At 47.3% G+C, this 19,813-nt stretch overlaps 8 protein-coding genes across 8 annotated transcripts; 3 read left to right on the forward strand and 5 right to left on the reverse strand.

The window, feature by feature from the left end:
• Nucleotides 1-627: 627 nt before the first annotated feature.
• Nucleotides 628-2,418, reverse strand: V1513DRAFT_485160 (uncharacterized protein). Its single transcript, XM_066900463.1, has 2 exons — nt 2,033-2,418; nt 628-1,979 (listed from the first exon to the last, which is right to left on the reverse strand). Exons 1-2 carry the CDS (start codon nt 2,358-2,360, stop codon nt 847-849), a joined length of 1,461 nt encoding a protein of 486 aa, XP_066753241.1. The 5' UTR covers nt 2,361-2,418; the 3' UTR covers nt 628-846.
• A 2,100-nt stretch (nt 2,419-4,518) lies between these two features.
• V1513DRAFT_380220 (trimeric LpxA-like protein) lies at nt 4,519-5,279 on the reverse strand (the record flags this gene model as incomplete). The annotated part of the gene is made up of 3 exons (XM_066895032.1): nt 4,519-4,837; nt 4,890-5,126; nt 5,179-5,279. 3 exons carry the CDS (start codon nt 5,277-5,279, stop codon nt 4,519-4,521), a joined length of 657 nt encoding a protein of 218 aa, XP_066753242.1.
• A 1,751-nt stretch (nt 5,280-7,030) lies between these two features.
• V1513DRAFT_445754 (mitochondrial 54S ribosomal protein uL29m) lies at nt 7,031-8,279 on the forward strand. The gene has a single exon (XM_066898158.1). It carries the CDS (start codon nt 7,233-7,235, stop codon nt 8,226-8,228), a length of 996 nt encoding a protein of 331 aa, XP_066753243.1. The 5' UTR covers nt 7,031-7,232; the 3' UTR covers nt 8,229-8,279.
• Nucleotides 8,280-8,413: 134 nt separating this feature from the next.
• V1513DRAFT_400609 (uncharacterized protein) lies at nt 8,414-10,797 on the forward strand. Its single transcript, XM_066895488.1, has 2 exons — nt 8,414-8,800; nt 8,872-10,797. Exons 1-2 carry the CDS (start codon nt 8,513-8,515, stop codon nt 10,396-10,398), a joined length of 1,815 nt encoding a protein of 604 aa, XP_066753244.1. The 5' UTR covers nt 8,414-8,512; the 3' UTR covers nt 10,399-10,797.
• V1513DRAFT_400611 (FMN-dependent dehydrogenase-domain-containing protein) lies at nt 10,757-12,709 on the forward strand. The gene is made up of 2 exons (XM_066895489.1): nt 10,757-12,468; nt 12,519-12,709. Exons 1-2 carry the CDS (start codon nt 11,044-11,046, stop codon nt 12,603-12,605), a joined length of 1,512 nt encoding a protein of 503 aa, XP_066753245.1. The 5' UTR covers nt 10,757-11,043; the 3' UTR covers nt 12,606-12,709.
• V1513DRAFT_415520 (FAD dependent oxidoreductase) lies at nt 12,602-14,244 on the reverse strand. Its single transcript, XM_066895814.1, has 5 exons — nt 13,965-14,244; nt 13,772-13,905; nt 13,613-13,710; nt 13,454-13,561; nt 12,602-13,399 (listed from the first exon to the last, which is right to left on the reverse strand). The coding sequence occupies exons 1-5, from the start codon at nt 13,994-13,996 to the stop codon at nt 12,710-12,712; spliced, it is 1,062 nt and encodes a 353-aa protein (XP_066753246.1). The 5' UTR covers nt 13,997-14,244; the 3' UTR covers nt 12,602-12,709.
• Nucleotides 14,245-17,043, reverse strand: V1513DRAFT_415523 (adaptin N terminal region-domain-containing protein). Its single transcript, XM_066895815.1, has 3 exons — nt 16,771-17,043; nt 15,832-16,710; nt 14,245-15,778 (listed from the first exon to the last, which is right to left on the reverse strand). The coding sequence occupies exons 1-3, from the start codon at nt 16,963-16,965 to the stop codon at nt 14,366-14,368; spliced, it is 2,487 nt and encodes an 828-aa protein (XP_066753247.1). The 5' UTR covers nt 16,966-17,043; the 3' UTR covers nt 14,245-14,365.
• Nucleotides 17,044-17,356: 313 nt separating this feature from the next.
• Nucleotides 17,357-19,633, reverse strand: V1513DRAFT_79683 (uncharacterized protein). The gene is made up of 2 exons (XM_066900615.1): nt 19,484-19,633; nt 17,357-19,363 (listed from the first exon to the last, which is right to left on the reverse strand). The coding sequence occupies exon 2, from the start codon at nt 19,304-19,306 to the stop codon at nt 17,468-17,470; it is 1,839 nt and encodes a 612-aa protein (XP_066753248.1). The 5' UTR covers nt 19,307-19,363; nt 19,484-19,633; the 3' UTR covers nt 17,357-17,467.
• Between the last annotated feature and the right edge of the window lie 180 nt (nt 19,634-19,813).

Consider the following 19,813-nt stretch of genomic DNA (forward strand, 5'->3'; position numbering starts at 1 on the left):
CCTCTCCTCCCTGCCCCAAACTCCCCTGCACTTGTAGTTTGGGGTGGGGGGGGGGGGGGGGCGGCCCGCCCCCCCCATTTATTTTTAGTATATCTATTGGTTGAGAGTGATATAGCCTGTCACATAATATTATCAGCTGCAAAAAAACTCGCCCCAATTCCCATTCACATATACAATACTAAAATATACCATGTAAAAACTCTTCCATATTGTCCCTTTGTAATCCGCTATTGGTTTTTTTAGCCTCTAGTTTTAGTTAGCATATGAATAACAAGTTGCAAAAACGGACTGTGTCGCTACAAGAGAATAGTACGATTTCGAGGATAATAATACATTTTTCTTGGGTTGGAGGCTCATGAATATTGAATAATAATGGCCCCTGATCTAGATAGTTTTGAGACAGGGGGGATGCCAGTAGGAGTTGGACAAACGCCTAGATTGGATGGAAGGTTGCAGATAGACAATATATACATATATATGTCTATGAGTTTAATGTGTCGGTGCATCCTTGCCGAATTCCGTTATCAATTTGGACAAACAGCCAGTTTTATTTACCTGATAATGACCCGAACGTATTTGATTTTACTCTTTTGATTAATCGTATTAAAAAAGTCATGTAGACAGTAGTAAACAAAGAAACCATCGTATTATTTTAGCTACCTATAACAAGACTACGACCGGAATACATATATAGACATGTAAATTCTATTCCTTAAACAAATGAAGTATGCGTGAAGCGGACATGTACATAGATGAAAGAAAAAATTGTAAACTGCATTACCTATTCATAAACCCAATGAATTTAAACCCAAACCTGCAAAGAAAGTAAAAGAGCAAATGGAACAACTACGCGGCACCAGCGCCCTGGATGGGAGCTTGTATCCGGGTAGCCTGAGAGCCTGCGCGGACGATGTTGGCATTATTCGAATCGAACTTGATCGTTGACTCCTTATTCTCTCGCTGAGCCATCTTCCAGACCTCGACTTCCATACCGCCGCGGATGACACCAACACGCATAGTACCGAGCAAGTTGTGGGCAGCATTGGAGTGGTCGTAGACACCGCCATTGAAGACAGCGGTAGCATCCTTGCCAATACCGGACTGGATCAGAGCCTTTCCACCAGGATGCTGCTCAATAAAGTTGGTGACATCATGGACAACACCGGCAATGAGGACGAGCGCACGCGTCTTGGCCTGCTCCTGGTACTCATCAAAGTCCATGACCGGGAGCTGCTCGAGAGGAACACCCCAGTTAAGACGTGCGCGCCACCTGTCAAGCTTCTTCTGCCTCTGCTGGACGAGGCCTTGCTGGATGGCATTTTGAGAGAAGGTCTTAAGGTCGTAAGCAAGGCCGATCTTCTTGAGGAACCAGATGAGCCACTTAGTGGGGTCGTACTGATACCATCTGATGGCATTACGATAATCAGAGGGGAACTCATGGTGGAAGTTGTGATAGCCCTCGCCGAAAGTAACGATGGCGGTCAAGAAGTGGTCACGCGGAGATCGGCGGTCGTCGAAAGGCTGATCACCGAGCCAGTGAGCGAGCGAGTTGACACAAAAAGTGGCATGGTGGACAACTGTCAAACGGACAATACCAGCCCAGATGAGACCACCCTTCCAGTCACCCCATCCAAGGCCGGCAATTAACATGGGGAACAGGAAGCCCATAGTCAGAAGGACGAGAATGTAGTTCTTGTGCTGCCATCTCACGACAGGGTCAGCGTTCAAGTCAGTGATATCGACCCGGCCAGACTTCTTGGGGTTGTGGACAAGTACCATCCAGCCGATGTGAGAATATAGAATGCCTTTGCGGACAGAGTAAGGGTCCCTATCAGTGTCGGTGAATCTGTGATGAACACGGTGACCAGCGGACCACCATCGAATGGAACCCTCAACAGCACCGCCGCCGAAAGCAGCGAGCAGAATACGCAGAGGAAGACGGGCACTGTAAGCACGGTGGGACCAGAGACGGTGATAACCTGATCTGTTAGTTCACTCTAATCATATATTGCAGAATAATATCAGTATATACCCGCAGTGATACCGAGACCCGTCAGGGCGTAGTAGACAAATGCAAGGATGGCGGTCTTTGGTTGTAAAGGAGTGAAAACAGCGGTAGTGCAGCCAATGACAGGGATGATGATGATCAGGGTGACATTGAGCCAGCTGATGTGCTTGTACCAGTTCTGGAGAGTGAACGGTTGCTCGGAGATGTGGACGAATGTAGGCGACGCTTGCTTCGCAATCGACGAAGCACTACCAGCGGAACGAGACGGCGAGGTTGAGCTTGATCTGGATGGCCTGGCGCGAGCCGAATCGACGACAGGCTCCGCGGACGTTGTCTCAGCACTGGCAGTCATTGTTTTGCTATCTATTAGCAAACTGCACTATGATTCAAGAGGTGAGTAGTAACTGATGAGCACAAAAAAAAAAAGGTCGAGGCAACTTCAATTGTATATAAGCAGATTAAGACGTGCGGCTCGCATTCGGACCCCAACAACATTGCTTTCCCGAAGACACTGTTGGGACAAATCCTAAATAATAGCAGTTGTGGTGTAAGTGGTAGCATTGCGTCACATAACCACCGCAAACGGTACAATGTATATGCGAAAACTCGCCGCCACGTCAGGGGCAACTCAGGGCACCCAACAAGGCGTTCCGCACCACTAAAAGTAGCCGCGGTTTCTGCCAGCCCAGCCGTCTGCAGCCGACTACGCTAACATGTGACAATTCGTCTGCACTTCTCTGCAGTTGTTCTAGTCAGGCCATAGTCGTAGTCTGATTTGAGATATGCTGCGGGAATGGCACTGTGGCGTGTCCAGGTCCATTATCGAAGTCTCTGGTTAACCCCCCTACTAGAAGTTGGGGCCCAAGGCCAAGACATGCCCTAACCCCTTCTATCCAATCCTACGGTCAGTCGAATTGTCTTTTTTTCCACTGCTGAGTGCTCTCTGGCACTTTTCATATATGTTTCTCGCAATCTGTAGCATATTCGAGCGAAAAGGCACCGGGCCATCTTTTTGCGACTAACTTAAAGAGTACTAACAAAAGAATCAGATCTGTATCGAAGTGGATCTGCACCCCTGAACTTTATTTTTCCATCTGGCCGTCAGGGTCGAATGAATTGTTGGTTTGTGACTAATGAATGGCTAATCAATACACTAGTTTTATTCAACCTCGGCTGGTCCCTGTACTTCTTTACACGTAATACATTGCCCGAGATCCATTGTAGATTTTGAACATTAAATGAAATCTACATTTTTTGGCTTCTTCCCCAACATCGATGACGCTGATGAAATGTCGTAACTTATTGCCCATGTAATTGTGTTGCTGTTTATTGCCGCGGTTGTTTCTAACACTCGCGATATACGTATTACCTTTGTAAGGACAACCGTTCTCGTCGGATGATTTTCGGAATTCTAATAATGTCCCCAGTCCCAACATCCTTCACAAATGTGGTGAAACGGCTGCCACTTACTGTCCGCAGCTGTGGCATGACTGGATATTACACATGTCATTTCATTAATCAAATACATAGCGTACAATCCAATATGGGCAAAGCAATGTTGAGTTGCCGTGCAAGAAACTTTAGCTGAAGTTGCCACCTTGGGGCGAAGCTGGCGCGACTTTTTTGCCCCGGCCAAAACACTCCCGGACGAATCCGACAAAACGACTGAGTCGTCGAGAAATAGGAACAAACTGTAGCCACGTTGGGAGGTTTAGTCATGTTGAAGACCCCACTGGAATCACCCTGCTATTATCCTCAGCATTCTGAGATGCAATTAAATGCCTGATCTATTACAATCAGATTAGTAGTCGTGCCATGCTCTAGACGAAATATTGATTTATTCAAACAGGAGCTGGAGTTATCTCTCTGGTTCAGTACTATTGGTCTGGTACTGCTACTCCACCTCGGTTATTTTGAGGATCCTTATCGCTCTGTTGCCAACATTACTCGAACCTAGGGCTGGACATGATATCGCCGACAAGGCGACGTCGCCACACGTATCGCCTAGAAATACACGTGACTCTCAGCTCTTGATTGGGATAACTTTATTTTATACTTATTAATCTTGTACTTATGGGTAAACTGTTCATTGAATGCCTTCTGAGACCCAATAAGCCTCGTTCCTTGTGCAACTTCCGATGCCCGGAGTTGCAATGTAAATCTGATGCGTGACTTGTTTCTGGACTGCGGAGCGATCTGTTAGACATTGGGATCTGGCATAGACAAACGGACAGTTTTGATAGCCAAGTTCGATTAAAACTGGATGTCCTACTTCAATGGAGTCGCGTCAAATGATGTTATCCAAAGGAGTTTACGACCCCCTACTCAATACTTCTAGTGTTCGATTAGTCGCCGCATTTACGAAATAACCACTAGTCCCGTTGAACTGCCTTACATCAATGACAGATATAGTAACACAAAACACTTCAGACAATACAATGCAGCATAACATCGACTAGAGCAGATACATAAGCTAAAAAAAAGTGTATCATCCTGCCATGCAAACCCAACTAGTTCAATTCTGGAACCGGCTCAAGTTTCTTTACCACACGTGCAGGCGAACCAATGGCAACCGAGAAAGACGGGATGTCTTTTGTGACCACCGATCCGGCGCCGATCGTGCACCCTTCGCCAATAGTCACTCCTGGCAATATTGACACGTTCCCCCCGATCCAGCAATCGCTACCAATTGAGATTGACTTCGCATACTCAATGCCATCTCGGCGAGACTGAATACTCGTCGGGTGTGTTGCTGAGAATATGCTTACCCCAGGTCCGAACTTCACACGATCACCAATTGTCACAAGGCTGCAGTCGAGAAACGTGGTGCTAGCATTCGAGTCAGGTTTATGCCATCAGCAAATCATATAATATGGCTTACTTGAAATTTGCGTAGAAGTCATCTCCGATAGAAATATTACAGCCGTAGTCGACGTAGAACGGAGGCTCGATGTACGGGTTCTTCCCGAGCTTGCCTATAATATTTCGCAGCATAGTTTCGCGCTCGTTCGTAATCGATTCTGCCGTTGCATCTTCTGGAAAATATGCGTTGTACTTCGTCACTCTTTGCCGAGCTCGAATCCTCTCAGTAACCAATTCTGGAACAAAAGAATTGTATCTGCTAACGTAAATATATTTGTTTCAAAAGGCAGCATTATTTTAGCACTCACAGCATTCCTGAAATCATCCTCTCATAATCTTCACACCAAGGGATGCCCTTCAGCGTTTTCGCATAAGCAATAAAATCTTCATTTTTCTCGCTACTCGCCATTTTCAATGCTATAGCCTAACTGAATGAATGACCTTGTTAAAGAACTACCGCAGACATGGCTATTTCTGTTTCGGAGTCATAGTTATGGCCACGTTCTCAACTTCCAAATATAACCTCCCCTTCCCCCCCCTGAAATATTAGAGTTCAGGATGGTCGCTTTTGGGCGATCCGAGTGGTTCTGCTGAGATAGCCTTGGTAATAGGTTTACATACAAAATTATCCGTACCCAGAACGAGAATAGTGCCTTGAAGCGTGAAATGTCCTCAGTTCCTTCCACAGCATTACCACAATTCCGCCCAGAAGACGCCTCTCTTTCTAAAAGGAGGGGCTGGCATTGATATTCACTCAATGGCAATAACCACGATCCCGACATCCAAAACTTTACATTCTTCTTCTATATCAATAATTATCTTTCCTATTTTTCGTTGCTGATTTTTTGATCGTCTTGGCACACTTTATCCGTTGCAACAACAATTCTGCATCTTCGACCTCCCGGGAAATAAGCAAGTCAAGAAAGAGGATGGCGTGGTGACCTACAGTGCTGGTCAGTTTGGGTCGACGATGAATGGAAAAAAAAGCTGCTCTGGTTGAGAATTTGCGCAAGCGTCATCGGCTGTAGTTATGGTGATGCCGGTCGTCGAGCATTGGACGAGCCGAGTTTGCTCCAAACACGACGAGGCGCAGAGAGAGCGGACTAATCTAGAGGAGGAAGTGGATGATTCAAGCAGAGGCGGGAGTGAAAGCAGAAAGCTCCGCAGGTAGGTAGCTCCAAAGACTTCATTCGTTTGCGTTTACTCTTAACAGGTTTGAATGTACATAAGGACCTAATTCATATCCAGAATCATTAGGGATGAGAATATTTGCTGCCGTAATACTAGCGTCATGTTCTGACTGGCTCCTAGCCAATAACTATATATCTACAAAGAACGCCAGACAAACGAAGCGCAAACACGAAACCAATTAGATGCCTGGCTCCGGTCCTGCTCCTGGTTCTTCTGCGTCAAATTTCCGTCAGACAAACAGGCAGTTGATATCTCAGCCTTTGTGCAGTGTGAGAGCCGTGAGCTGTTTTATGGACGCGTCTACGTTTCGAAACTTCGCTTTGAATCTTTGTATCGACCGTTCAGGTCCGCCCGGCCGCTGTTGCATATTTTAAACTCTTATCAGTTTCTAGGCAAAAACTCAAAGGATTCAAAGCATTGTCGATTCCAGACTGGCTTAGGCGACTGCAGTGTGTTTTCAGCATTTTGACCACTACGAGACTCAGAAACTTGACCACGGCGACGGCACGGCCTCGGCAACGCGTTGAGCGGCCTGACTTACTCTGTCAAATCTCTTCAAAGCTTACTTTCTTCCACTGATATACGGCTCTGTTAGATACCTTACTCCGACGAGCCATGGTGAAATGTAATATCGACATGTGTGCTAATTATTAGATGACGCTTTATGGTGCACTGTGTTATGTTATTTCCTCATACAGCTAAACTAATTTCAAAGGTAGGGCAACGTATTTGAAAGGTAGGGTAACATTTTGCCGCCAAAAGTTTCATCCCCCATAGTGAAGGACCAATTGTACCCCCGATTTTCACTAAAATTCCACCTTTTCAGTTTTCCATTTGAAAACAAAATATTACCGGTATCTGCAATAGTGGATATGATTAATATAATTTTTTAATTTTGTCCTCATAACTGCAATGGTGGTGATGCCATTACAAAGTTGTAATGGCAGGGTACGATTGTCGGGACTAACGCCTGGGCAATTGTGTAGTTGCCCAATCGCGAAAATTTGACAAACCGAAACATTTGACGCTTCCAATTCAAACAACGACGCCGCTTCCAATTATATGTCGACAAGTCAATCATTCTTCTATAGATTGCAACAGAAGGGCCACTCCGTCATTCAATTGATTTGTATAATCTGAGCAGCAGACAAGTTTCGTGTGTCGACCGCTCATGCGTTTCTCAGTTATGTTGCGAACACCATTACTCTGCCCTAACAGCTGCCGGCAAGCAGTCGCAGCTGCGGCCGTAAGCTTGTCATCTGTCACTATTCCCGCCCGATCGTTTTCGTCCACCTCAAATTTCAGCGCGCGACGACCACCGGTGGATGCAGGCAACCAAGAGATCGCTGCGCTTATCGACGCACAACGATCCACGTACAGCGCACAGCAACGGGAGAAACGACAAACCCGCGCCGCTCTCAAGACATCAGACGTCAAGAATGAGACAGAAGCTCTCAGTGGCGCCGATAGTCAGCAAATTGCGGAGAAGGAAAAAGAGGCGGAGAAACGGTATTTGTCGAACAAAGCCAAGTTTGAAGAGGATTATCGACGACATCTGCTGCGCAAGCCGCGCTCCTCTGGACCCGCGGATAAGAGTGTCGAGGTGCTTGTTTCGTCTAAGAAAGGTGAACATGTCGATTTGCAGCCGCGGGCGCCGATTACACCGTCGCCAGCTAGTGTCGTTACGCCTGATGACCATCCGCTGTGGCAGTTTTACCGGAACAAGGACAGATGCTTGACTCACCCACAAGTATACGACCAATTGGGACGGTCGTGGGAGATTCCGGAATTAAGGCGGAAAGGATACGAGGATTTGCATGTGTTGTGGTACGTGTGCTTGAAGGAGTTGAATATCCTACGGACGGAGATGTCTGCATTAAGAATTGCTATTCGACCAAACATGATCGACAACGTCGCGCAAAAGTATGATGAGCCGTTAAAACTTGTGCGGCGGAGTATGCGGAATATCCAAACGGTGTTGCTGGAGAGATATTATGCTTGGGAGAACGCGAACAAGGAGTTCGACTTGAACAAATTTGTGGAAGAACTACCCGCGGGTGCGGAACTTGTGCAGGAAGAATTGCCAAACGGTGCCAATGTTACGAACGAGGTTCTGAACAAGTTGAAAGAGAAGGAGGAGGTGGTAGCTGTCTCGTCATCGCCGTAGGCGCGTACCTTGTAATATACAGTAAATAATAGTTACATCGTTTAACATAAACTCTATATCTGCAAGCATAGTCTACGCCGTTGTTAAGGATTTTGACTGTGCCTTGTTTTGCACAACCCTATTCCGGAGCAATGTAAACAAACCCGGCCCAACCCAGTTCTTCCGTTGGTTCCTCCCATGCTCAACGTCGCTAGCCAATCATCTCCATCCGTATCGATTTCACTTTGTAAAATATACGAGACATTACTGATTGATCCGATACTTTTTCCTGATATATTAGCGCAATGTCATTCTTCCATCCATCCTCCCACCCGTTGAATCCCTTCGGCTCCGGTCCACATCCACAACACCCGCCATTCTTCCCCATTACGATTCCACCGCCACCGGGTCTTGCCCCTCCGCCTTCGCCAATGCAGCGGCCAACATTAATATCTTCACCATCGCGACAATCCTTGTCCGATGATTCCTTCTCGCCGATGAAGATTGGTAATGATGGCGCGAGAAAGAAGATCTACGTGCGTACTGATGAGGAGCAATTCGCCCTGCCAATGTCGAAAGTGGAGACGAACGAGGTGATTTGATTACAATGGGTTATTCGATACTTGATTCAGTTGGATGTCGATGACTAATAGCTTGGTGATAGGACCTTATAATTCTTCTTTCCCGTTTGTTTTCCCCGGACATACTGCATCGCTTGCAGATCCGGTACGACACTACAGTAGTGGACTCCAAAGGCAATCCGGCCGGCCTGATCTCTGGCGGTGCCGTAATTTATCCGGAGTACTGGGAAAGTCTGATCGAGGACGGCATGCGGATCATGATTAAAGTGTTGCCTGAAGATGGCGAAATGTCCAGTAATTACGGCGGCAGCATTTCTGAAAGTTCCCGGATTCTGTCACAATCTTCATTATCGTCTACATCGATTACCGAGACATCCAGAGTTATTTCCGGTGTTCAGGATCAGCTCAAGAATTCTACGGTGTTGACGTCGTCATCTGAGAATGAGCGTTCCACAAGACATCAGCATGCTATTCCCCCAATTGGGCCACCGACAAACAAGGAGAACGACTCATTACGCGCTGAAGACCTGAAGCCACGTACATATTCGTCGGCCGTGAAGCAGACTATGGTCCAACCTCTCGGTGTCAGTACAAATCTCGTAAATTCTTCTAACTCTAATGTGCGAACGCACGCAACACAGCATCTACAGCAAGTGGTTGTAATGCCTGAGGATTCCGCCTCGTTGCAGTCACAGAAAATTTTCAGACCGGGTCGCATGTCAGCCATGACTCCCGCCGAAGCTGCTCTAAAGTCAGTGACCGATCCGTACGGGCTAACGTATCAGTCTTGCATTACCCTTCTAGTGCCATTGCTACCCGACTACCGACGTCTCACACATCCGCGCTTAAGCCCAAATATTGTAACAATCAGGCCATGTCATGAGAATACACTTTGGATATTTTGTGTCATCCAACGCACGTTGCATCCCGTCACGGTGCGCGCATTCGAGACGATCGATATTGAGGAACTTATATTGCGCGTCGTACCGCCGGAGATTGGTAAGGAGAAAGCCGTCGTACTTTGGCGGAACATGAAGTTTGGAGGTGAAGGTATTGGCAGCAAGTATAACGCGAAGAAGGAAACAAGGGGTACTGGTGGTCGTAATATGTGGAAGCGCAATTTGGCAGTACTGGCGGTAAAGAACGCGGAAGTATTTGTTGTTGTTTTTGAAACACCGCAGAATTATCATCGACATGCAGTTCTTGCGCAACAGCCAGGCGTGATTGATTTGATGGCGGAGCAGAGTCATCCACATGCAGCAACGGGAGCCGGATCTTCGCCTACAAGAGTGCCGTTTCAAGGAATTAGTCAGAATTATCCTGGTCCAGAGTTGACATATATTGACTATAATAATGCGTTTCAGCGGCAACCATATGTGCAGAAATATAGTCCCGCACTGTCAGCCGCACCATCCGTATCACGAATGACTACTGGCGCTCAGACACAACTTGTATCTCTAACAACTTCGAGAGATGCAGATCAAATTAGTTCAGTATCGGAATCATCAGCTGCTGAGAAACCTCGTAGTGCAGTTCAGGAATTAATTTCGGAAACAGAATCCCAAAGCGACAATGCGAACGAGGTCGACGTTAATGCAGAGGTCGACTAGACTGGTCATTGTTATGTTGTCGTTTGTTTGTCAGATATATATTTTCAGCATGTATACCATCAGGGTTATCATCGTCAGTAAGCACTGTTACCGTCGTTCGACGATCTATTTTATTTCCTCTGTCATTATTTCGCCGCCCGAGCGTTGGAACTGTTATTTGTTCTGTTATCGATAGGTTCGGCGTAAAAGGTTTTCATATTTTCTGTTCCTATGCTTATAGTTATTCTTTACATATGATATTAATGTGATTGTTTCAGTTTATATGGTTATTGCCGTAACGTGAATGTAGTTTGTTATAGTTAAGGTTATTCATGATTCTTTCATATCTGTACAAAATAGTACACGACGTATTTTCCAACGTGATCTATCATTATCTGTCAAGAATAACCCAAGCTCGAAAATTTCACTTATAGTCTGCAGGATATGTATGCGACCAGAAGGAGTTGCGGAGGGCTGTGACGATGATGAAATGACCCCCACAGAACTCCCAACTCTATTCCACCGGGAACTGTACCCCACATTTAACTCCACTTGTGCAGTTAGTTACTTATTGTCCAATCCTCATATTTTAACTCTTCCTTCAGCCGATTGAAGCACTAAAGCGCAGAGTTATTGCTTTCATGGAGAGCTGATTTCAATTTCACAATGGGTACACTGACTCTCGACGAAATATCACAACACACAACCGCGCAATCATGTTGGGTAATTATCCGTAACACAGTGTACGACGTAACTGACTTTCTACCCAACCATCCCGGTGGCCGTCGGTCGATCTTGCGGTTTGCTGGAAAAGACGCGACGACTGATTTCGAGCAAATTCATCCGCCAGGTACGTTAGAAGAGACGCTTCCTGACAGTGCGAAGCTCGGTACCGTCCACGTTATTGGAGGCCGCGATACTGCGGGTGAAGAAACTAAGAAGGAGGAGGATGCGAATTTGGCGCCTGAGGCACCGGAAGATATGTTAAATATGGCGGACATTGAAGATCACGCGTCGCGGACATTATCAAAGAAAGCATGGGCATACTACTTCTCTGCATCCGACGATATGCGGACAAAGACCTACAATAATACCATCTTCAATCTTGTCCTTTTCCGGCCACGCATATTCCGGGATATAACGGTAGTGGATACCACAGCTCGTATGCTTGGCTTCAAAACGAGCTTGCCGCTGTTTGTGAGTCCGGCGGCGTTAGCGCGTCTAGCGCATCCGGACGGCGAAAAGGCAATTGCGAGGGCATGCGGTAAGCAGGGGATATTGCAAATGATTTCGAATAATGCGTCCTTGCGGTACGCCGATATTGTTTCTGCACGGGTTAGTAACGAGCAGCCATTTGCTTTCCAGTTATATGTTCAGAATGAGCGGGCGAGGAGCGAGAAGCAATTGCGGGATGTGGTCAAAGCGGGGTGCAACGCCGTTGTGCTGACTCTTGACGCGCCAACACCTGGAAAACGGGAGATGGATGAGCGACTCGCGAGGGAGGAAGCAAGAGCTAGTGGACATGTTGACGAGGGTGAAGCTTCGTCTGCTAATTCTGGCAGAGAAAAAGACAGCGATGGTGGTATTGGACGCGCTCTGTTTCAGGGCACTGCGGGTGATTTAGTTTGGGATGATTTGAAATGGCTGAGGAAGCAGCTTCCAGATGATATCAAGATTGTCCTGAAAGGTCTGCAGACCGTTGAGGACGTTGTTCTTGCTACACAGCAAGTTGATAAGACGACCGGGAAGGCATTGGTTGATGCCGTGATATTATCCAATCATGGAGGTCGAGCACTAGAAGGTTCGCCGCCACCATTACTTATACTAGAAGAGCTCCGGATGTACGCTCCAGACGTCTTCAAAGCTCTCGAGGTTTACATAGATGGAGGGATCAGACGAGGCACGGACGTCGTCAAGGCGCTGTGTCTCGGCGCAACACAAGTGGGCATTGGGCGACCTGCGCTGATGTCATTGGCTGGTGGATTTGGCGAGGCAGGCGTTTCAAGAGTTATTCAGATATTGCGGTCGGAGATTGAGACGGCCATGAAGCTGCTTGGTGCCCTTAGTATTGATCAGCTGGGCCCGCAATACGTGAGTTCCAATTGTACTAATTTCTGATATTTGTGTGCTAAGTGCTATAGGTCAACACTCGTCAGTTGGACGCGATTCTAGGGCCTAGCCCACAGGCTGCTGCTGCCGCCGGGGCACTCTTCAAAGCGAAGTTGTGATTAGCATTTTGATGGTTAGATTTTAGGAAACATACAAGGACAGACTTGGCAGGGATACACTTGGTACTATCTTGCACTATAGACAATATATTCTATTACCTCTATTACTCCTTAAACGCCCGGCCGACAAGTTCAACAACGTGATCCGCCATCCCATAAGACGACTGATACCCAGCCCCGCCAGCACCATAGTTATGCACAACCTTACCGACCCCGTCCAAATCTTCCAATTCTACACGAGGCCCACCCTCACGCGACGGTCTCAAACCAACATTATGCCTAACAATATCCAACGGAAAGTCCTTCTCAAGCTCCGGACACAATTCCAACGATCGCCTAATAATCCGCTCCGCGAGATTCGGATCCACTGCCCCGTTCCAGTTCCCCTTCTGATAACAGCCGCCTAGAATCGTGCCGCCGCCAGGCCGAGACATAATATACGTCAATTCGTCTTCGCCGTCTGTAGTCCCGCTGACGTTGTACATCGCAGGCGCATGATTGCGCACCAGGACGGTTTGACCACGACCAGGATATATTTTCGAGTCCATCACGCCTCCTAGTTTAGATGCTAGTAGACCCGTACAGTTGACGATGAGATCGGCTTTATAGCCTGACGCGTGGAGGTTGACTGCCTCTTTGATGTGTTTTAGGGTGATGACTTTGAGTTTGACACCATTGGCGAAACATTGAGACTGTAGCCACGGTAGGTAGACTTGTACGTTTATACAGACAGAGTCGTACGCTATGCCTTGGCAGTATCCTTTCGGTAGAGTCGACGGGTCCAGCATCGTGAACTGCATTCAGTCATTAAGTAGTCGGTAATCATTAAACAGGATGGTAGGACATACGTTTCCGACAAGATCAGCGAACCACGGACGCGCGTCGAGTAAGCCACCAAGAAGATCGCTCTGTTTGTCCAGATCCTCTGGCCGAACATACGTAATACATCGTTGCGGCTGTCCCCGTTAATCCAAAGGTGCTTGACTTTCGACGTTTACATGACTCACCCAGATACCAGCATCAGGGCATTCCCTCACAAGTCTCTGGAAAACGCCGTAGGTGATCCGATCATAATTCGCTAATCGCTGGTTATCTTTCACAAAACCTGCACCAGTTAGCTGTCCGTCCTAACGAATACGTACTTATTCGACACTGAGGATGCATACTCATCCAATTCGCGCCCGCCCACGGACTTGTGTATTCGATGTCGTAGTCACCGGGCATGAATTTTGCTACAATTGTCACGTCATATCCTTTCTTGGACAGTTGTAACGCGGACGTCAAGCCAGCTACTCCGGCGCTAAAAAATTATCAATTATTTGTTGTGAAATAAAGCTGAATCGAATTGGCATAACGCACCCGATGACAACGATCTTCTTCGCATTGGTCATAATATGCTGAATGCTTAATAGTGGTAAATAAAACAGCTAAATCCTTCAATTTAAATATTGCCCTCAAATGCCGTCACGCAATTCGATCCCATATACCATGTGACGAAAGACGACAAAGCACAAAGCGAAAGTTAAACTTACTCAGTAGCCTAAAAAATTACTAAACCTGCTTAGTTCACAATTCCGATTCACGGGTGAGCAAGGTGTTCTCGTTGGGTGCAACTAACTAGACATAAAAGCTACAAATACGATCGAGTGAGAGTCGGGATGCGCCGCGTTGAACTCAATTGCCCCAGGACGTTGGACTCTATCCTACATAAACTAGCAAACAAATAATTGCAAATTCTAGATCATTGAGTCTATACAAAACTATTGGCCACTTAACAATCCCCGGGCAGCAGCGTCATCGCTTTCGTCTTCCGTTTCGCCTTGATCATCACTCGCGCTCTCGCTACCTTCTTCTTCGCTACCTTCTTCCTCCACTTCATTCTCATCATCCCCTTCACTGATTTCGTCTTCACTATCATCCTCGCTCTCTTCTTCCTCGCTGTCTTCACTAACCTCAACAATAATTTCAACCTCACTCTCAGTCTCCTCCGCCTCCTCCTCCTCCTCCTCTTCTTCTTCGTCGTCCTCCTCCTGCTGTTCCGAATCCTCCATCACAGGCGTGGAAGTCGCAGCAGGCTCGCCAAAAAATTCGTCCAAAGTAGTATGATAATCCTCCTCTGCCTTCTTCACGCTCTTCGGCTTCACAGGCTTTATTTTTTCAACCACTACCTTCTTCTTGCTTGCCTTCTTTTCCTTCTTCGCCTTCGGCTTGACTTTCTTCGGCAGCGAAGATAAAACAGAGCTTTCCTCAACTTTAACTTCATCGCGAATAGACGCGTCCGGGGTGTCACTACTCCACGGAGGTAATGGCCGTGTGTCGTTAATATTCGCACACACCAACCCGGAACTTCCAATCAAAAATTTCTCTTTCCCCTGACTTGGCGACGGCGCATGAGGGGATGGTTTCGGCGCTTGCAGTAACAATTTCGCAATAGGCGCCGTCGATTGATTCGAGAGAACGGATTTATACAGTCTCGCGCGATCCCGTAAATCGTAAGACGTGTCGTACCGTGCTAAAAGCATGATGTAATCGAACAATAAATCCATAGGGTCAGCAGGCGGTTTAATGGTTGGCTCAAGTTGTTGGTCCTCCTGCGCATGGTCTTCCTGCACCGGTTTCTCCTCAACATAGTACGAATACAACTTCGCCGCCAAAAGCACAATCTGCAATTTCGTACTCTCGTCCTCTTCCGTGAAGTTTTTTGCGCATTTGCGTAACACATCAGGAGCAATATATCGAGCAATTCCGGCAAATTCGCCCACAAGCCAAATAATACTCGCCCTCGCAAGTGACACGGTGGCACTATCAAGTGCCACAGCGAGTTTAGCGACAGTTTTGATGTGGTCTTTTGGCGATAGTTGAATAATGTACCTAATCACTGTCAAACTCTCGCCTACAAGGGTATGATCAGTTGAATGAATCTGCTTTAGCAACCATCGTAAACATCGTCGTGCGATTTCATTCGAAATTTGAGCGCACCGACCGATCGCGCGGACGGCTTCTGCGACGAGGAATTTGTCGACTGAAGTTGCGTAGTATTGGAGTTCGGACAGGACTTCAGAGACGGTTGATTCGGAACAGGAAAGAGTCAGGGCTTCGATTTTGAGTTTCGCCATATCGGGAGTATCCGACGGGAAGACGTAAAAGTATTTCAGATATGGTGCGAACAGTTCCTATGCGATTCCGTTAGCGAGATATAAGTAAATCTTCAATATGGAGACCGTACATTATTTTGTATCGCGAGAACTGCGATATTGGAGAGCACAACGTACTGAATTTCCGACGGTCTGGAGAGCAGTCTGACCAGCGGCGGTCCCAAGAACGACAAATCGGCTTCTGGCACGAGCGCATTAAACAGATTCACTGCAGCAAGGACAACAGCACTATTTCGGCTCTGCAACAAAGGCTTCGCAGCTGCCAGCAGCAGTTCCAAGTCCGGATCAATCACAAAATCTTCTTGCTGCTCCTCCGCTTCTCTCCCGCTTTCCTCATCGTCGGAATAAAACGAGTCTTTTTGTTTCTTGACCATGCTGCCTTTAGGGACATATACGCGGACGTACCGCGTCAACATGTCCAGCACGCAGACTTGTCCCCACTCCTCGATATCGGCAAGCATATTACAATATCGTCTATAGTTCGCGTGAAGCATGTACAGTCTATCCGGACATATATTCACAAAAGTCTGCACGGCACTCCCCACGACATAGAAACTCTTGTCGGCTAGTAAGGTAGCGAGGTAGCCAACTAGTGTCTCGAGATTAGATTTGTCAAGCTCAAAACATTTGCCGATTGCTACCGCTGCCGAACGACGTACGATGGCGGACATGTCAACTATCGATTTTCTAATACCTAATAGTATAATCGGCGCGATACTGGGCACTTTAATACCGGATAACACCTTGATTGCCATCGCTCGAATCTGAGGGTTCTGGTCACCCAACGACTTCTGAATCGCGTTGATTGAGAGAAGCGCGAGATCGGATTCCTGCTGGCCATATCGGAGCAGGTAGATGTATACCAATTTCCTCACTTCGAGTGTCTGCGCGGCCGAATTCTTGACCACATCGGGGAAATACTCGGTAACATCCTGCCCTTTCGACATCATCTAACCAATTAGCTATCGCGCGCTCACACATTTCATTCTCACGTCTATATAATTACTCACAGTTGCGATAGCCTTCATACCGACCAACTTTTCTTTCTCGTGCCGCGAATTCAAATACCGCTGGACATCACGTTGTCTGAACACTCCATCCTCTCCTAAACTTGCGGTCGCAGTACGAGCCGACGTAGCCGCTTCCATGGTCAATTCCTTCGCTGTCTCGAATATGGCGGTGATTTTAGACAAGGACTCCGCCATTTCCAAAACGCGAGAAGAGGACGTAAGAGGAATTGTAGAACGAGGGCCACCGCGGTGCTCGGGCTTGGTGTGGCGCCGACTCGGTTTGGAGGTTCGGCAGTCGAGGCATCGGGACGAGATATACGTTGGTGTATATCGTGCCACAACAACAATATCAGTCGGATCATCCACACTCATCAAATCCATATAATGACATTGTAATATTACAATAATATTACATCTATTCAATAGAATACCATACACAAATAACAATCGTAATAATAGTCTAGCATATCTATAATCGTTTCTATCGATTTTGTCATTTTCTTTCCAAATTTGATAGATATATCAACTCCAGCGGATCATTTTGCACTAATCGATGCAAAATTTAACAATTATCCAAAATCGTGTATTCCCAAACCAATAAAAATAGGATTCGCTTTGCGCCATCATATGCACCTTACTCATGCCAAATATAGTTCTAGAAAATGAAACACAAACAAAGACTATCAGTACATGAATTCTAAACTTTGGAATCGAAGCTAACTACTCCACGTGTGGATGCACGGTGTTTGATCTTGGCTTCCTGACTCATTTGATGAGACCGCTTGACATTAAACCCATCCTTTAACACGCCCTGGATGTCTTCCAGTGTGAGGTATGATGTCTCGGGGTAAAAGAAATAAACAAACACCTCTCCGAATAGACACAAGCCAGCGTAGAATCCAAACGTGCCTGACGGCGTGATCCGGTCCATCATAGTCAAGAACGTAGAGCCGATGATCAAATTCCCACCCCAGTTTGTTGCTGTCGCCATTGAAGTGCCGAGGCCGCGGACGCCGATCGGGAAGAGCTCTGATTGCTGCCATGGGACGTTGCCAATTCCGGCGGCGTAGAAGGCGACGTAGAGCATCATCGCGATCAAGATGACGATGGCCCATGGGTCTGACTGGGTCGCGGTGGGGGGAAGAAAATGGAATGCGACGGCGTTGAGTACGAGCGCCGCGGACATGCCCCAAACTGTGCACAGAAGGATGCGGCGACGGCCGACGATGTCGATGAGCAGGAAAGCGAGGATGGTGAACGCCATGTTTGTTCCGGCGACGATGAGCGAGACTGCAGTCGGTTTGTTGAAGCCGACAACTTGAAAGATAGTGGCGGAGAAATACATGAGCGAGTTGAAACCGCAAAGCTGTTGGATACCCTGCAAACCGCAAGCAACAATTAAAGCGCGGAAATGGCCGGGAACAAAATACAGCTGCTTAAGTGCGTACTTGAATCGATTGTAGCCGGACCACTCGGGATGCTGGTCGTTGTTGTATATTTCAAGAAGCTTGACCTTCTTGACGACGACTTCTTCGTCAACTTCACCATTGCGCGAACTGTATATCCACCTGACAACGTGACGGGCCTTTTCAATCTGGCCTCGTCGGACGAGGTACCGCGGGGTCTCGGGCATGTATATAAACATGATCATCTGCGCGACTGCAGGGATGATGCCGAGACCCACAAGCAGACGCCAGCCGTGTTGGAGGCTTTGAAGGCTGGCACCGATAGCATAAGCTATGACCTGACCGCCGGTTATGGCAAGTACATTGAGGATGACGAGACGGCCACGGAAGCGCGAGGGAGCCAGTTCGGAGATATAGAGCGGGGCGATAAGTGATGCAATGCCGACGCCCCAGCCCATGATGAAGCGACCGCCAATCATTGTCCAGACTGTGTGGGCACCTGTCTGGAGAGCGGCACCGACGACAAATAGCGTGTTCGCGCCGATTGTGACCCACTTGCGGCCCAAGACATCAGCAAGGGTGCCAGCAATAATACTGCCGAGTAAGGCACCAAGTGACGTCGCGGACGTGATGAACTCTTTGTCGGACGAAGTAATTTCTCTACCTAAGTCAGTGCCAATGGCGACGAGTGCGCCGGAGACGTAGCCTGTGTCATAACCGAAGAGAAAGCCGGAGAAGGAGACAAGGATAGTGAGCAGGAAGACGAAGGGGTTTGGCTGTCCGTCCTCGATGTCGACGCCGTTTGCAATCTCACGTGCAATGGCATCGGCGTCGTATTTCCCGTCATCTGTTTTCTTCTCTGCTTGCATCTGAGATGTGTGCGTGAGCTCGACGAGCGCTTGAACACTAGCAGTGTTACTATCGGTTGCCATGACAGCAGACACAGGGAAAGAAATGCGGCGAGTGGATGGAGATAGGGAAAGAAAGAGTAGAGAGTGACCGGCCAGGGGCGCGTGAGTAAAAATCAGAGTCCTGGGCCCTGACGAAACAAGGCAAATGTTGCACTGTGGAATATTCTGTGTTTGGACTACCTTCCTCGGGGCAATTATCAACATTTGTGGTCCAAACATTAATTATTTAGCAAAATGGGACGTTAACACAGAGATCACATCATCAAATGCGCCTTTCTATTAGTACTTCGTCAATCACAAACAGTCGGCAAAATCTCGCAGAGTCGCTTTTTTGCTCCACTAGCATCATTGGTGCAAAACTCAATCCAGGTGGTCATGAGAGAAATCAAATCTTACCTGAATAATGGTCAAGCCAATGTGCGATTCTTTACTTGTTGACTACCAATGATCGTATTAGCATTTATTACACTATCGATTGTTTATCCGAGAGGAACGCAACATAGAATTGTTCAATGCCGCCTATCTGCTCATCTCTACGCCATCGTAGTCGACGCAAAAACACGTGGAATTTTACACTTTCATGCTCTGGGTAAGGTTCGGTACCTACATTGGAAACGATGGGATGGTTGTCCCCCCACTGATCAATGTGTGTGGGGGGCTAGAGTGGACAATCCGGCATTTTCCCGGAAAGTGCTGCTGCCTCGCATTTTGTATGATCCGTATTCT

Source organism: Lipomyces chichibuensis (assembly GCF_038497645.1).
Source record: "Lipomyces chichibuensis strain CBS 12929 unplaced genomic scaffold V1513scaffold_18, whole genome shotgun sequence".
Taxonomy (NCBI): Eukaryota; Fungi; Ascomycota; class Lipomycetes; order Lipomycetales; family Lipomycetaceae; genus Lipomyces; species Lipomyces chichibuensis.

Bases quoted from the DNA above. Each gene is read 5' to 3' on its own strand.
- V1513DRAFT_485160 (XM_066900463.1), bottom strand. From the start codon at position 2,360: ATGACTGCCAGTGCTGAGACAACGTCCGCGGAGCCTGTCGTCGATTCG. The intron at 1,980-2,032 runs GTATATACTGAT...CTAACAGATCAG, and splicing joins GGGTCTCGGTATCACTGCGG to GTTATCACCGTCTCTGGTCC.
- V1513DRAFT_415523 (XM_066895815.1), bottom strand. From the start codon at position 16,965: ATGGCGGAGTCCTTGTCTAAAATCACCGCCATATTCGAGACAGCGAAG. The intron at 16,711-16,770 runs GTGAGTAATTAT...CTAATTGGTTAG, and splicing joins GTATGAAGGCTATCGCAACT to ATGATGTCGAAAGGGCAGGA. The intron at 15,779-15,831 runs GTACGGTCTCCA...GGAATCGCATAG, and splicing joins TTCTCGCGATACAAAATAAT to GAACTGTTCGCACCATATCT.
- V1513DRAFT_79683 (XM_066900615.1), bottom strand. From the start codon at position 19,306: ATGTTTGGACCACAAATGTTGATAATTGCCCCGAGGAAGGTAGTCCAA.
- V1513DRAFT_415520 (XM_066895814.1), bottom strand. From the start codon at position 13,996: ATGACCAATGCGAAGAAGATCGTTGTCATCGG. The intron at 13,711-13,771 runs GTATGCATCCTC...TAACTGGTGCAG, and splicing joins GGCGGGCGCGAATTGGATGA to GTTTTGTGAAAGATAACCAG. The intron at 13,562-13,612 runs GTGAGTCATGTA...TAACGGGGACAG, and splicing joins GCCCTGATGCTGGTATCTGG to CCGCAACGATGTATTACGTA.
- V1513DRAFT_400611 (XM_066895489.1), top strand. From the start codon at position 11,044: ATGGGTACACTGACTCTCGACGAAATATCACAACACACAACCGCGCAA. The intron at 12,469-12,518 runs GTGAGTTCCAAT...TAAGTGCTATAG, and splicing joins ATCAGCTGGGCCCGCAATAC to GTCAACACTCGTCAGTTGGA.
- V1513DRAFT_445754 (XM_066898158.1), top strand. From the start codon at position 7,233: ATGCGTTTCTCAGTTATGTTGCGAACACCATTACTCTGCCCTAACAGC.
- V1513DRAFT_400609 (XM_066895488.1), top strand. From the start codon at position 8,513: ATGTCATTCTTCCATCCATCCTCCCACCCGTTGAATCCCTTCGGCTCC. The intron at 8,801-8,871 runs GTGATTTGATTA...GCTTGGTGATAG, and splicing joins CGAAAGTGGAGACGAACGAG to GACCTTATAATTCTTCTTTC.